The 12,729-nt window shown below is 43.2% G+C and overlaps 2 protein-coding genes across 5 annotated transcripts in view; one reads left to right on the forward strand and one right to left on the reverse strand.

Annotated features, from left to right (window-relative positions):
- The window catches only part of hps3 (HPS3 biogenesis of lysosomal organelles complex 2 subunit 1), a 46,504-nt gene extending 43,646 nt beyond the window's left edge, over positions 1 to 2,858 (forward strand). For all 4 annotated transcript variants that reach the window (XM_068042614.1, XM_068042613.1, XM_068042616.1 and 1 more), the window contains exons 17-18: positions 459 to 549; positions 1,643 to 2,858. In XM_068042614.1, the coding sequence (XP_067898715.1) occupies positions 459 to 549; positions 1,643 to 1,770 (219 nt within the window). In that variant the 3' untranslated portion in view covers positions 1,771 to 2,858. The remainder of the gene's footprint in view (positions 1 to 458; positions 550 to 1,642) is intronic.
- A 2,463-nt stretch (positions 2,859 to 5,321) lies between these two features.
- The window catches only part of cp (ceruloplasmin), a 58,630-nt gene continuing 51,222 nt past the window's right edge, over positions 5,322 to 12,729 (reverse strand). Inside the window, exons 18-19 of the mRNA XM_068042612.1 lie at positions 9,627 to 9,789; positions 5,322 to 5,571 (exon numbers count right to left, since the gene is read on the reverse strand). Of these exons, the coding sequence (XP_067898713.1) occupies positions 5,516 to 5,571; positions 9,627 to 9,789 (219 nt within the window). The 3' untranslated portion in view covers positions 5,322 to 5,515. The remainder of the gene's footprint in view (positions 5,572 to 9,626; positions 9,790 to 12,729) is intronic.

The raw sequence follows: 12,729 nt of genomic DNA on the forward strand, positions 1-12,729 counted from the left end.
TTCTCTTTAAAAAAAAAACATTGCAGATTGTATTTGATTTGATACTGTTCCCATTCCAATTGCCTGTGGAATTGCTGGACTTCGTTTTTATTTCTCTCCCTCCTCTGGCGAGAGAGTATGCTGGAGACATCCTCCTGATGCCGCTAACGAAGTCTATCTGAATATAAAGTCAGCTGCTAAAGTATTGCACAGCAGTGGGACAGGATGACTGCTCTTTCCCTTTTCACCCCTCATGCTGGAGCAACGCTGGGCTCCACTCGGAGAGACATCTTCTATAGACTGCATTCAGCTGCATTCCAGGGTAGCAGTTTTCCTCCTATAGACTGGATTTAGCCCCAGTCCAAAGTGTTGATACTCCTCCTATATCTCAGTGTCAGTCTAACCTCAGCAAGGTTTCCACAATTGTGGGTGTGCCATCATTTCACTAATATAACACAAGTGTTTTTTTCTCCTTTCAGCCTTTATGGTGGAAAAAGCTTTTGCCTGAACTTTGTAGGAGGACAAGAGGAGCTGGAGGAGGAAACAGAATACTGGTAGCTTCACTGAAGGGTATTTTATTTGTGTTTCTCATCCTTCTGCAATAGTTTTGGTACCTGCCATGTTGCAGTTTGCACTTCAAGAGTGCTTCATTGGTTGTAAGGTGCTTGGGAAGTCCTGAGGTTGTGAAAGGGGCTATATAAATGAAAGCTCTTTCTTGGTTTCTTCGATGCACAAAACTGGGCCAGAGAGGGAAGGTTTAATTTTCTACAGTTCTGGTCATTTTATTTTCTTAAATGCACTAAATGCAATTCATTTTTTTCTTCTATTTTTCTACCCATATCTTTTGAAGGTGATAGTGTATATTCGGGTAAGCCTCCCTGGGTGAAAGTGAGCCCCTAGGGCCTCACCCAAGCTCAAACCTATGCGTTTTGATGATGATCGTCAGTTGGATGTTTGACCATGGAAGCCCGTCACGGTCAAACCTCACCTAGTGTCAATTTAAAAACCAATAACGATTTGCCTTTATATAGCACCTTTTAACATCGTAAATGCTTGGTCAAAAAGGTAGCTTTTAAGGAATGTCTTCAAGGAAGAGAGAGAGAGAGGTAGAGGAGTTTAGGGAGGGAATTCCAGAGCTTAGAGCCCAGACTGCTGAAGGCACGACCACCAATGGTGGAGTGATACAAGTCTGGGATGCACAAAAGGCCAGAATTGGAGGAGCTCAGTGATTTCAGGAAGTAGTAGGACTGGAAGAGGTTACAGAGGTAACAGGAGGGATGAAGCCACGGAGGGATTTAAAAACAGATGAGAATTTCAAACGTAATTGCTTTTTAAAAAAAAAAAAATCCCATTGCTAGCCAGCAAATGGAAGATCAGTTATAGCAATCAGTTGAGCAGGAATCAAGCCCAACATCCTTCCTGCTTTGGCTCAGTTTAACCACATATATAGTCACTGGGGGAGGGGTGGAATGGCCTGTTGCTACACAACTAACACCACCAGCAGAAAAATGCACAAAGATATCACTAACATTTGAGCTGTGCCTTTGCATTGCTGTCGTTGGTATCTGTCTTCATAATGTGAGGGTTTCTTCATGCAATCTATGAAGCTCCTTTTGCCTGGTTTGTAGATACTGATTCCAGAACTTTTGTGCTTCTTCCCCAGAAACCTTGGCAATGGTGGCCTCCACACTACAACCTCTGGATTTTCTAAGTATGTTGCCAGAGGATGGTGTTGCTTCATTTTTCCTACCCCATCTCCTGGAATGCAGCAGGAAGAATTCAATAACCTGACCCAGTGCTGCTCCATATGGCAAGCTGTTTAAACTTCCCAGGATCCAGAACAGAACAACATTATTTTGCTTCAATTCTAGTGCAGACGAAACAACATGACGTGCATCTGCCATGATTCTGGTGCAGAATAGAACTGCAAAGATCAACCCAACTCTAACCTACACTGGCAAAATACAAAACTCCACTGGAGACCTGGTCAGTTTAGGTATTGCAGTGCATCTACATAACCACACAGGAGTAGAAATTCATGGCAAAGTGGCAAAGTTCACTTACTGATGGTTAACACACTCTTACAGCACTCCCGGGTGCTATTTCTGTGTCGGCATTAATAACTGCTCAAGCAAGAACTGCATTTCAGCATCTACAAGCAGGTTAAGGTTCATATATGAACTTCTCTGGAATTTTCTACCCTTTGATCCATTCATGCACAAAGTATCTGAATGTTTGGCATAACTATTTCAGCTTGGAAGTTTTTTTTTGAGTTTTCTCTAATCCACTTTTTCCACCTTCCCCTGTTCAAAGTCACCTCAATGGAAAATACCATAATCAAACCCAGAGGGTAGATGGATGACCCCTCCCAGTCTTCTCTGCCCCTAAGACCTGCCTGGAACTGGGGATCTGTCACAGTACCATTCTGCTGTATAGTGTGTTGGAATGCACCACTTTATATTCCTCTCCATCTGTTCACCCCTCAAAAAAAGCCATCATTTGTATTACAGTGACTTCTAGATTAACCATACTAATTAATCTCCTCTGAATGCTTTAAATTTCCACTGGTGTGTGCATTCAACCAATTATTTATTTAACTTGTGGATATTTCACTTAATATTTACATGCTTCCCAAAGAGAAAAGTCTGGCCCATTCCTAGTAACCTCTTAACCAGACAGCCAAGAACCCCTCTTAAGATGATTAGCAATTTGCATTCTCTGAATCTAATGAAGTTCAACTTTGCTGGCCATGCAAGCAGTACACATCCAATCACAATCCACTAATTAGTTCACAAACTTGCTGCTGCTGAGTAGAGTTCCCTTTTTCCTTTTGGAATTGTCTTGATAAGAAAAGTGTGCAATAAAATTCAATAACAAAACTCTGGTCTTTCAATTTACTTTCATATTGCACTTTAATTAACTCTCAGAGGAGTAATTCTACAGCACAACTGGAGGATCTGTTGTGTTCATGGGATGGGTGAGGCTACTGTGTCAGTGTATTTCTTAAATGGTAAGAGATTAGAACGTGTAGATGTACAAAGAGACCTGGGTGTCCTTGTCAATAAGTCACTGAAAGCTAGCATGCAGGTGCAGCAAGCAATTAGGAAGGCTAATGGTATGTTAGCCTTTATCGCAAGAGGATTTGAGTACAGGAGAAGTGAAGTCTTGCTTCAATTGTATAGAACCTTGGTTAGACCGCACCTGGAGTACTGTGTGCAGTCTTGGTCCCCTTACCTTAGGAAGGATATTGCCGTAGAGGGAGTGCAACAAAAGTTCACCAGACTTGTTCCTGGGTTGGCGGGACTGTCCTATGAAGAGAGATTGGGGAAACTGGGCCTGTATTCTCTAGAGTTTCGAAGAATGAGAGGTGATCTCATTGAAACCTACAAAATACTTAAAGGAATAGACAGGGTAGATGCAGGCAAGATGGTTGGGGAGTCTTGGACCAGGGGACACAATTTCAAAATAAGGGTGAAGCCACTTAGGACAAAAATGAGGAGAAATTTCTTTACTCAGAAGGTTGTGAATCTTTGGAGTTCTCTACCCCAGAGGGCTATGGAAGCTCAGTCATTGAGTATGTTTAAAGCAGAGATTGAAAGATTTCTAAATACAAAGTACATAAGGGGATATGGGGATAGTGTGGGGAAAAGGCATTGAAGTGGATGATCAGCCATGATCATATTGAATGGTGGGCTGACTTGATGGGCTGAATGGCCTATTCCTGTTCCTATGTCAGGAATGCAGCCAGGTACTGGAAATAAATGGGAAGGATGCAAGATGAAGTACAATTAAATACACTGGGGGTGAAATCTGTCTTTGGCAGTGATGCAAGGATAAGGAATTGGCTGCTCATTTTACACACGACTAGACTTTTCTGTTGACTTCCAAAGAAGCTGAAAGAAAATCAGACAGGGTATAAAATGGGCTTCCATTCATTATTGCCAATTTTGTGCAACCGTTGAAGATCAATCTCACCCTCCCCCACCCCCAACACTTCTTTGTTCATTTTGTAACCCAGTTTTCTACTGCGTACCACCACACAAAAGCTTTTTGTACTTGTGCTAACTAGCATTGCAGTTTGAAATTATTTTGTGCCAGCCTTGATATTTTGAAGCACTACTTACGTGATCAACATCCTGCAGGAAACTCCTAAAATGGATTAATGGGGGCTGCTTTCATTTCACTTTTACTCCACTGTTCTGGGAACTCTCAGCTGGAGGGATATATCTCTAAGTGTGACTAGCATATGTTCCCTTCCATGCCACTTGTTTTCTTTTCCCCCTGGGTAATTCCCTGATACTTTGATGAGGAGCAGCAATCCTTTCTCCATCCTCCTGCAACCAGGAGCTGTTCCACAGCAACCCACTGACTTACTTTTGATTTATCCTCTTCCCCAGTGTGGAAGCACCTCAACACTTTCCCCTCCCACCACACACACCAAAAACACCTCCCCAAGGCCTTGACGGACAGTCTGGTAAGTGCAATTGTTGAGCAATAAAGCTGTGCCCTACTTCTCCTGAATAGATCCTGTATTATTTCAAAAATGTTATTTGCATTTTGTAAAGTTTCCCCTCCCCCTCTCTTGATATCCCTAAGTTTCTTTGATCTACAGTTGGTAGCTCTCCAACCAGGCCCGTACAAACTCTACCATTGGTGCTCTTCCTATATTATAACAGTGACTGCACTTCAAAAAGTTCTTCAGCTCCTAATTCGTATGTTCGTATGAGCTGAAAGCAGTCAGGGTTGTCCTGAAGTCATGATAGTGGCTGTATAAATGCAGGTTTGTTCTTATTAATCTGACTGGCTGATTTTTGGTTAAAAGCCGCACGGATGTGATTTGTTTTTGACTTTCCCCATTGGTAAAATGCTGTAATAGGGATTTTAAAAGAGATTGTGTATTTTTTGTCAGACTATCATGGGAGCTAAAAGCCATCTGAAAAAGAGTGGTCTGTCTGTATAAGGCCATTATAAAATACACAAGTGGCAGCTGTGCCCATTCTGAACAAGTGCAGTAACTGGTAACACTAGAATAAGTTGTACAATTCTGTGCTCTCGTACTAACTCACTAAAGTTACCTGATAAGCTATGTACTGTATTTCCCTTTACCTGTCTGCACGGTGGGATTTTACAAATCATTTTTCCTATATTCTCTGTTGGATTATCTTCCTTCCAACAACCTCATCCCTCCCCTTCCCAGTTGAATGCAGTGACATGCTGTGGTATAGTTCCATGGTCGACAAATGACTGCTTTGGTGCCTCACCCAGTTGCTCGTTGTTCATAGATGAGGCCATTCCACATTTGGTTTTCAGTCATGGCAATAAACATAAAACATGATTGCAAGTGAGCTTTCAGAGGTTTTTATTAGTCACTGTAGAGAAAAGGGCCATGCCAGACCACAAACTACCTGTATAACACATTTATATTGTGGATTAAGCAAAGCTTCACACGATTCTCTGCTGCACTTGAAGGCATCTTGAGCAGGAAGTATTCGAAATAGTCACAAAAGGTGTTTATATAATCTTCAGTTGATCATACTTAGCCAGAATCTCCATGAAAAAACTTTTTGACTTTTCCAAAAATACTGGTTTCTTCTGGATGGTGGGGGAGGGGGAAGAGGGAAAATATACATTAGAAAAGTTCCCACTTAGCCGTAATGTAAAACCACTGCTTAAATGAGAAGATGCTAACATACAAAGATTAATATGCCTCCTGCAGAGTTGCTCATTGATAGGCGAAGGCTTGCAGCCTGGTTTGAGTTACAGGTGCCGTCACTGTAAGGCTACTATGTAAATCTAAGTAATCATAGCTGCTTGTAACTGCCTAAGGAGAATTAAGGTAGGTGATCTGCTGTAAATTTCAGCATCTAGTTCAAGTAAGTCATTTGGCGGAATGCCTCATCACCAGAACTTTCAAACAAGCACTAAGATATAGCTTGGCTGGTGGCGAGAAGAGCCCTCCCTGTCAGATCCTTCCTGCACGCCCGGAGTCTCACACCCTCCGCACAATGCCCTCGAGGTGGCTGTGGTGGGGAAGAGACGGTTGCCCACCTCCTTCTGGAATGTGTCTTTGCAAAGCAGGTGTGGAAAGAGATGCAGTGGTTTTTGTCGAGGTTCATCCCAAGCAGTTCTGTAACACAGGAGTCTGTGCTCTACGGGCTGTTCCCAGGGACGCACACAGAGATAAATATCAACTGCTGCTGGAGGACTATCAATTTGGTGAAAGACGCCCTTTGGTTTGCCCGAAACTTGCTGGTCTTCCAGCACAAAGAGTTGTCCACGACCGAATGTTGCAGACTGGCACATTCCAAGGTCCAGGACTACGTGCTGAGGGACGCACTAAAGCTTGGGGCAGCCGCGGCAAAGACTCAATGGGGAAAGACCACAGTGTAAGGTCCCCCCACCAAGCTGAACTGAGGGGCTGGATCCATGGGAAACCCCTCGACTGTATCCAGAAAATATTTCTTTTGCTGTAAAATGTACATAGCATGTAAAATGAAATAAAAGGGTTGTGAGGCAACTCACTCCTGTATTGAAGGAAACTGATCTCATTTGCGCTCCTTGTATTTTTTGACTTTGTGCTTTTTGGAACTGTTTGTAATGTATTTTTTTTACAGTTTTTTGTGAATAAAGTATATTTTGGAAATTAAAAAAAAAAAAGCATCTAGCTCAAGCAGCTCCGGAATAAAATACCTGGCTTTTTAAAATACTGTTTCGCATGTGTAATAAATGGCTCCTACTGCAATGTAACAATTCTGTGATGTCTGGAATATAATAGAAGCACGCAAACTGCAAGTATATAGTTTTAAACTCAATGAAAAAATGAGTATTGTTCTCCCCACTCCTCCTGTCTGTTTGGGTTGTTATTAAGTATGTCTATCAAAATATGGGAAAGATGTTTCAACCCAAAAAGATTTCCTTTATACAATTCGGGTACAATTGATCCCACCGGACTCTATCCAAACATTTAAATTACTGAAAAATAAGCCCTCAAAAAATGTTTCCCCTTCCCACTTCATGATAAGCAAAGCAAAATCCTGGTGCAGCTCTGTTGTTAAGCCATTAATTTTACATATTTTTTGACTGAGCTATAACAACTCCATCTTCACAGCAACTCAGTAATCATTATGCTCATTTAATCATTGCTATCCATGCTTATCCATTTAGCCTTTAATCCCATCCCTCATCAGAGGGTCATTCAGTTTTTTCTTAAAAGCCAATAATCAAATCAGCACTGTATATTGGTGTCTTCTCTATAGATCCATTACTCTGTCAGAAAGAAAATCTTGAATCCTGCTTAAAACGTGTTAATTGTCAGCTCCTGTGGTTCTGCATTCTGCCTCTCCATTAATCAAATCTCACAACACTTTTAAAACTTGCACACGTCCCCTCACTCTTAATGATTACAAGATACTGCTTGTTCAGTGAACCTCCCTTCATAACTTCGAGTGCTACATCCCAGAACCACCTTGATGAACCCAGAAATTTCTCCAATGCATGAATTTCTTTTTGAAGGCGAAGTGTCTAAAACTGTGCCTCGTATTCTAGATGTGCTCTCATGAACTATCTGTGCACGGTTGGAACCACTTGGTTTGAGTTCCAGCCAAAAGTCATTGAGAAGTATATTAGTATTTACCTTGCCTTTTTTGATAACACCTTTAAGTTGACTAGGTGTTTTCATCACATGATCAATAGTCACGCCCAACTACCTTTTGTTTTCTATTTGACTAATGGTCACACTTTGTGTTCACATTTCATGTTTCCCTTTCTAACTTGTATTATTTGAATTTACCTAGGTAACCATCTATCTCTGCTGTTTATTTTACCCCAATTGTCGGTCACTCTTTTGAAAGCTGCCAAGTTTTTCCAAGCATGTCAGCTGATCACAGAGCTTCGTATTAACAGCAAATATTGGCCAGAATTTTTCGTTGGGCGGGACCCCCGTCCACCGGCCTAAAAGTGGGTGGCGAACCCGTCTCTGCCTGGCCTGGGGTGCCAAACCCTTGAGGCAGGAAGTCCCGCCTAATGGAGCTGCCGGCGAATCGGCAGGCCAGCAGCTCTTTGTCCCAGCAACGCCACCGGGAGCGGTGGCCACTGCTGGGACTACACCCAGCCATCGGAGGCAAGAGGAAGGACGGCCCCGGAACTAAGGTAAGTTTTTAATGCCTTGCCAGGGACAATCGATCGGGCCCCAGTGAGGCAAGCGGGGTCGGTTAGGAGGGCGGGGAGAATGCTATGCGTTGGAGGTGGTTGGGGCTTCGGGGGCAGCCTTCTGTGGGGCACAGTGTCCCCGATCAAGAGGGCCTCCTACCAGCCCACAAGAAGGCCAGCTGGTTTCACCAAGCAGGGTTTTTGAGGCCTCAGCCGCCTGCCAGCCAAGGGTAAAGTACCCGCGGCAGTGGGCGGAGGCCGTTAAGTACCAGTTAATTGGTCACTTAAGGACGGGCCATTTCTCACCGTTGTCGCCCTGATTACAATTGCAGGAGCGGCAGGAGGGGCTCGGGAACAGCCCCCCAGCCCAACCGCCTCCCACTCAATTTTACCGCCCCCCCCCCCCCACCCCCCAGCTGCCACACGCCTGCTCGTTTGGGGATGTAAAATTCCAGCCATTATTATTAACTTCAGCCTTTTTTTCTAAAATTCATTTTCTGGATTTGGCTATCACTGGCAAGGCTGGCATTTATTGCGTGTACCTAGTTGCCCTGAGAACGTGCTGGTGGGCCCTCTTCAACAGCTGCAGTACCGGTTTGATGCAACTGAGTAGCTTGTTTGGTTACTTCAGAAGGAAGTTAAGAGTCAGGCATGCTGGTGTGGAGCTGGAGTCACCTGAAGATCTGAACAGATAAGAATGGCAGGTTTCCTTCCCTAAAGGGCATTAGTGAAACAATCCAACAGATTCATGGTTGCATTTGCACTATCATTTCTGGATTTAAAAAAAATATTATTTCAAATTCTCAAACTACCATGGTGAGGTTTGAATGTGTGTTCTCTGGATTATTAGTCAAATCCTCTGAATTACCAATTCAGTAACAAAACAATTATGCTACAGCACTCAATTCCTGTAGTTCATGAATACTCTGAAGATACAGTGGAAAAAATAAGCTGATTACATTGTGGGAAATATATTGCTTCCTCTGTGCACTTTTGTGGCAATGCTACACAGTGTCTTAAGAAGGGAAGGGAAGGAGAGGAGTGAATTTCATTTTAGTTACAGAATGTAACTCAAATAGACTTAAATACGAATTACTTTTCAAGGTACATGATGGCTCAGTGGGTGCTGGCTGATGTGGTACCTAGGGCATATAAACCATAAGGTGCCAATAATTCCGAGCAAACATGCTGTACCATGACCCTTTCATCATATATCATTAAACTGCCTCTGTTTTCACAAAATGGGTGAACACAGAGTTCCAGAGAAACTCTGCGAACAGGGATATCTTTATAAAGCAACCAAGAAGCATCAATTTGCAATGCAAAACCTCAGGGTAAATACTTTGCTGCTATAGTGATTTCTTGATGTTCTTTAACCCTGTATCACGGACATGCATGCTATAGACCTGAAAGGAACAATGCTGCATTCACCTTATTGCATGCGCTATCACCACTCTGATGTTTCAGACTATGGCCTTGCAGCCAAATTTGCACGTTACCTGGTTTCTTGTGGACTGTGTAGGTTGTCTCCATGCCAGCGTGGATGTGATCTGTGACATGGCAGTGAAGAAGCCAGATACCAGGATGCTGCGGAGTCATTTCCACAGTCTGGAATGTTCCCGGGAAAAGATCATACGTATCTGCACGGTAGACTCCATTCATCTATATAGAAACAACAAGAGCCATATTCTGGGATGCCTTTCAACACTTTGATACGGTAACTTCAAGCGATTACTAAAGTGAGATGATCTGTGTTGGAATGCGAAACTTGTTCCAACTCCAAGGTCTGTGTAGCTCACCTCATCATACAATAGCCAAGAGATCTGAAGATAGACAATTCTCTTTATCTTGGCATCCTAACTAAGATGCCACATAACCATATATTTAAGATGCAGTTTCAAACCTGAGATCTGCCACATGGTGAGTGACTTTAACCATACAGGTAATGGGAAGTGTCAACCAAAGACCAAGAGTTTCCAAAGGTAAGGCAGAGTAAGTTGGACCTACTTGCTACAAACCTAATTAATTCCTAATGCCCAGTTTTGACATTACATAATATTTACAGTACACAAACAGATCATTTGGCCATTATGCCAGTGTTTATGCTCCACGCAAGCCTTCGCCCACCGTACTTCATCTCACCCTATAAACATAATCTATTCCTTTTCCCCTCATGTACTTATCTAGTTCCCTTTAAGTGCATCCATGCTATCTGTCTCAAATACTCCCTGTGGTTAAACTTACTACAGCTTAAGGGCATTTATAATTTTGATTTGACATACAATTTCTTTCGGCTGCTTTTGTCCAGGATTGGAATGGAAAATTTTAAAAAGTAAAGCAATTGCACCAAAGGTGCTGTTTGTGCTTCTTTTTGTGCTACGTTAATCAGAACGAGTTGGAAAAACAAACAGTAAACAGTGCAATCTGTCCTGATTTCACACCAGAAAGGCAGCAGTAGGAAGAAGATTGTGGAGATATCCATCAAACTTTAGGATTTTTTTATTTATTAATTTACATGATGGGGATGTCACTGGCCAGGCCAGCATTTATTGCCCATTCCCTAATTGCCCTTGAGAAGGTGGTGGTGAGCTGCCTTGTTGAACCACTGCAGAAATATTTTTTGTAATGATTTGATACAACTGAGTGGCTTGCTAGGCCATTTCAGAGGGCAGTAAAGAGTCACCCATATTGCTGTGAGTACGGAGTCACGTATCAGCCAGACCGGCAGGTTTCCTTCCTCTAAAGAGCATTAGTGAATCAGATGGGGTTTTTACGATAATCTGGTAGTTTCATGGTCACCAGTGCTGCTACTCGCTTTTTATTCCAGATTTATTTAACTAACTGAATTCTAATTCACAAACTGCCATGGTGGGATTTGAGCTCATGTCTCTGGATTATTAATTCAAGCCTCTGATTTCTTGTCCAGTAACATAATCAATTTGCTACCATACCTCATTTTACACTTTGTACTAACATGCTGTTCTATGATTTAAAATGCAAGTTGCATGTCTCAGTCATATTAACATAAGAGCTGGTGAAGAGGGGTCTGGTGGCTCTGACATAGAGTGAGGGAGGAAACAGAATTGCTTTCCCTAGCCTCTCATTGTTATATTCGAGGTTCCAACACTATTTTACATTATGTCAAAATAATACATTGCATATGAAGTGGATCAAAAAGCTTCTGAAAGATGTTGTGAGGTGTTGCGTAAATGTAGGCCTTTCTTTTCTTTTACATATTTTTTAATTTGTTTCACAGGATGTGGGCATTGCTGGCAAGGCCAGCATTTGTTGCCCATCCATAATTGCCCTTGAGAAGGTGGTGGTGAGCTGCCTTCCTGAACCATTGCAGTCGAAGGGGTGTAGGTACACCCACAGTGCTGTTAGGTGGGGGGGAGTTCCATCATTTTCATCCAGCGACAGTGAAGTAATGGTGATATAGTTCCAAGTCAGGATGATGTGTGGCTTGGAGGTAAACTTACAGATGGTGATGCTTCCAGACGTTCGCTGCCCTGGTCCTCTTGGTGGTAGACGTGGCGGGCTTGGAAGGTGCTGTCGAAGGAGGCAAATCTATCTACAAATCTTGTAGATACACTGCTGCCACTGATTCTCTAGCCAGTGGAAAAGCCCCTGGGAAGGAAGGCATTACCCCGAAATAATCAAGCGTGCCAAGCCTGCTAAACTCTCAGCACTCCATGAACTGCTTTGCCTGTGCTGGGATGAGGGAGCAGTACCACAGGACATGCACGATGCCAATATCATCACCCTCTATAAGAACAAGGGTGACCGCGGTGACTTGCAACAACTACCGTGGAATCTCCCTGCTCAGCATAGTGGCGAAAGTCTTCGCTCGAGTCGCTTTAAACAGGCTCCAGAGCTGGCAGAGTGTGCCTACCCTGAGGCACAATGTGGCATTCGAGCAGAGTGATCCACCATTGACATGCTGTTCTCCTTCCCCAGCTACAGGAGAAATGCCGCAAATAACAGATGCCCCTCCATGTTGCTTTCATAGATCTCATCAAAGCCTTTGACCTCATCAGCAGACGTGGTGTCTTCAGATGACTAGCAAAGATTGGATGTCCACCAAAGCTGCTAAGTATCATCATTTCATTCCATGACAATATGAAAGGCATAATTCAGCATAGCAGCGCCTCATCAGACCCCTTTCCAATCCTGAGTAGCGTGAAACAGGGCTGTGTTCTCGCATCTACACTGTTTGGGATCTTCTTCTCCCTGCTGCTCTCACATGCGTTCAAGTCTTCAGAAGAAGGAATTTTCCTCCACTCATGATCAGATGGCAGGTTGTTCAACCTTGCCCATCTTAGAGCGAAGACCAAAGTACAGAAAGTCCTCATCAGGGAACTCCTCTTTGCTGACGATGCTGCATTAACATCTCACACAGAAGAGTGTCTGCAGAGACTCATCGACAGGTTTGCGGCTGCCTGCAACGAATTTCGTCTAACCATCAGTTTCAAGAAAACCAACATCATGGGACAGGACGTCAGAAATGCTCCATCTATCAATATTGGCGACCACGCTCTGGAAGTGGTTCAAGAGTTCACCTACCTAGGCTCAACTATCACCAGTAACCTGTCCCTCGATGCA

The sequence above is a fragment of the Heterodontus francisci genome, chromosome 11, assembly GCF_036365525.1.
Source record: "Heterodontus francisci isolate sHetFra1 chromosome 11, sHetFra1.hap1, whole genome shotgun sequence".
Classification (NCBI taxonomy): Eukaryota; Metazoa; Chordata; class Chondrichthyes; order Heterodontiformes; family Heterodontidae; genus Heterodontus; species Heterodontus francisci.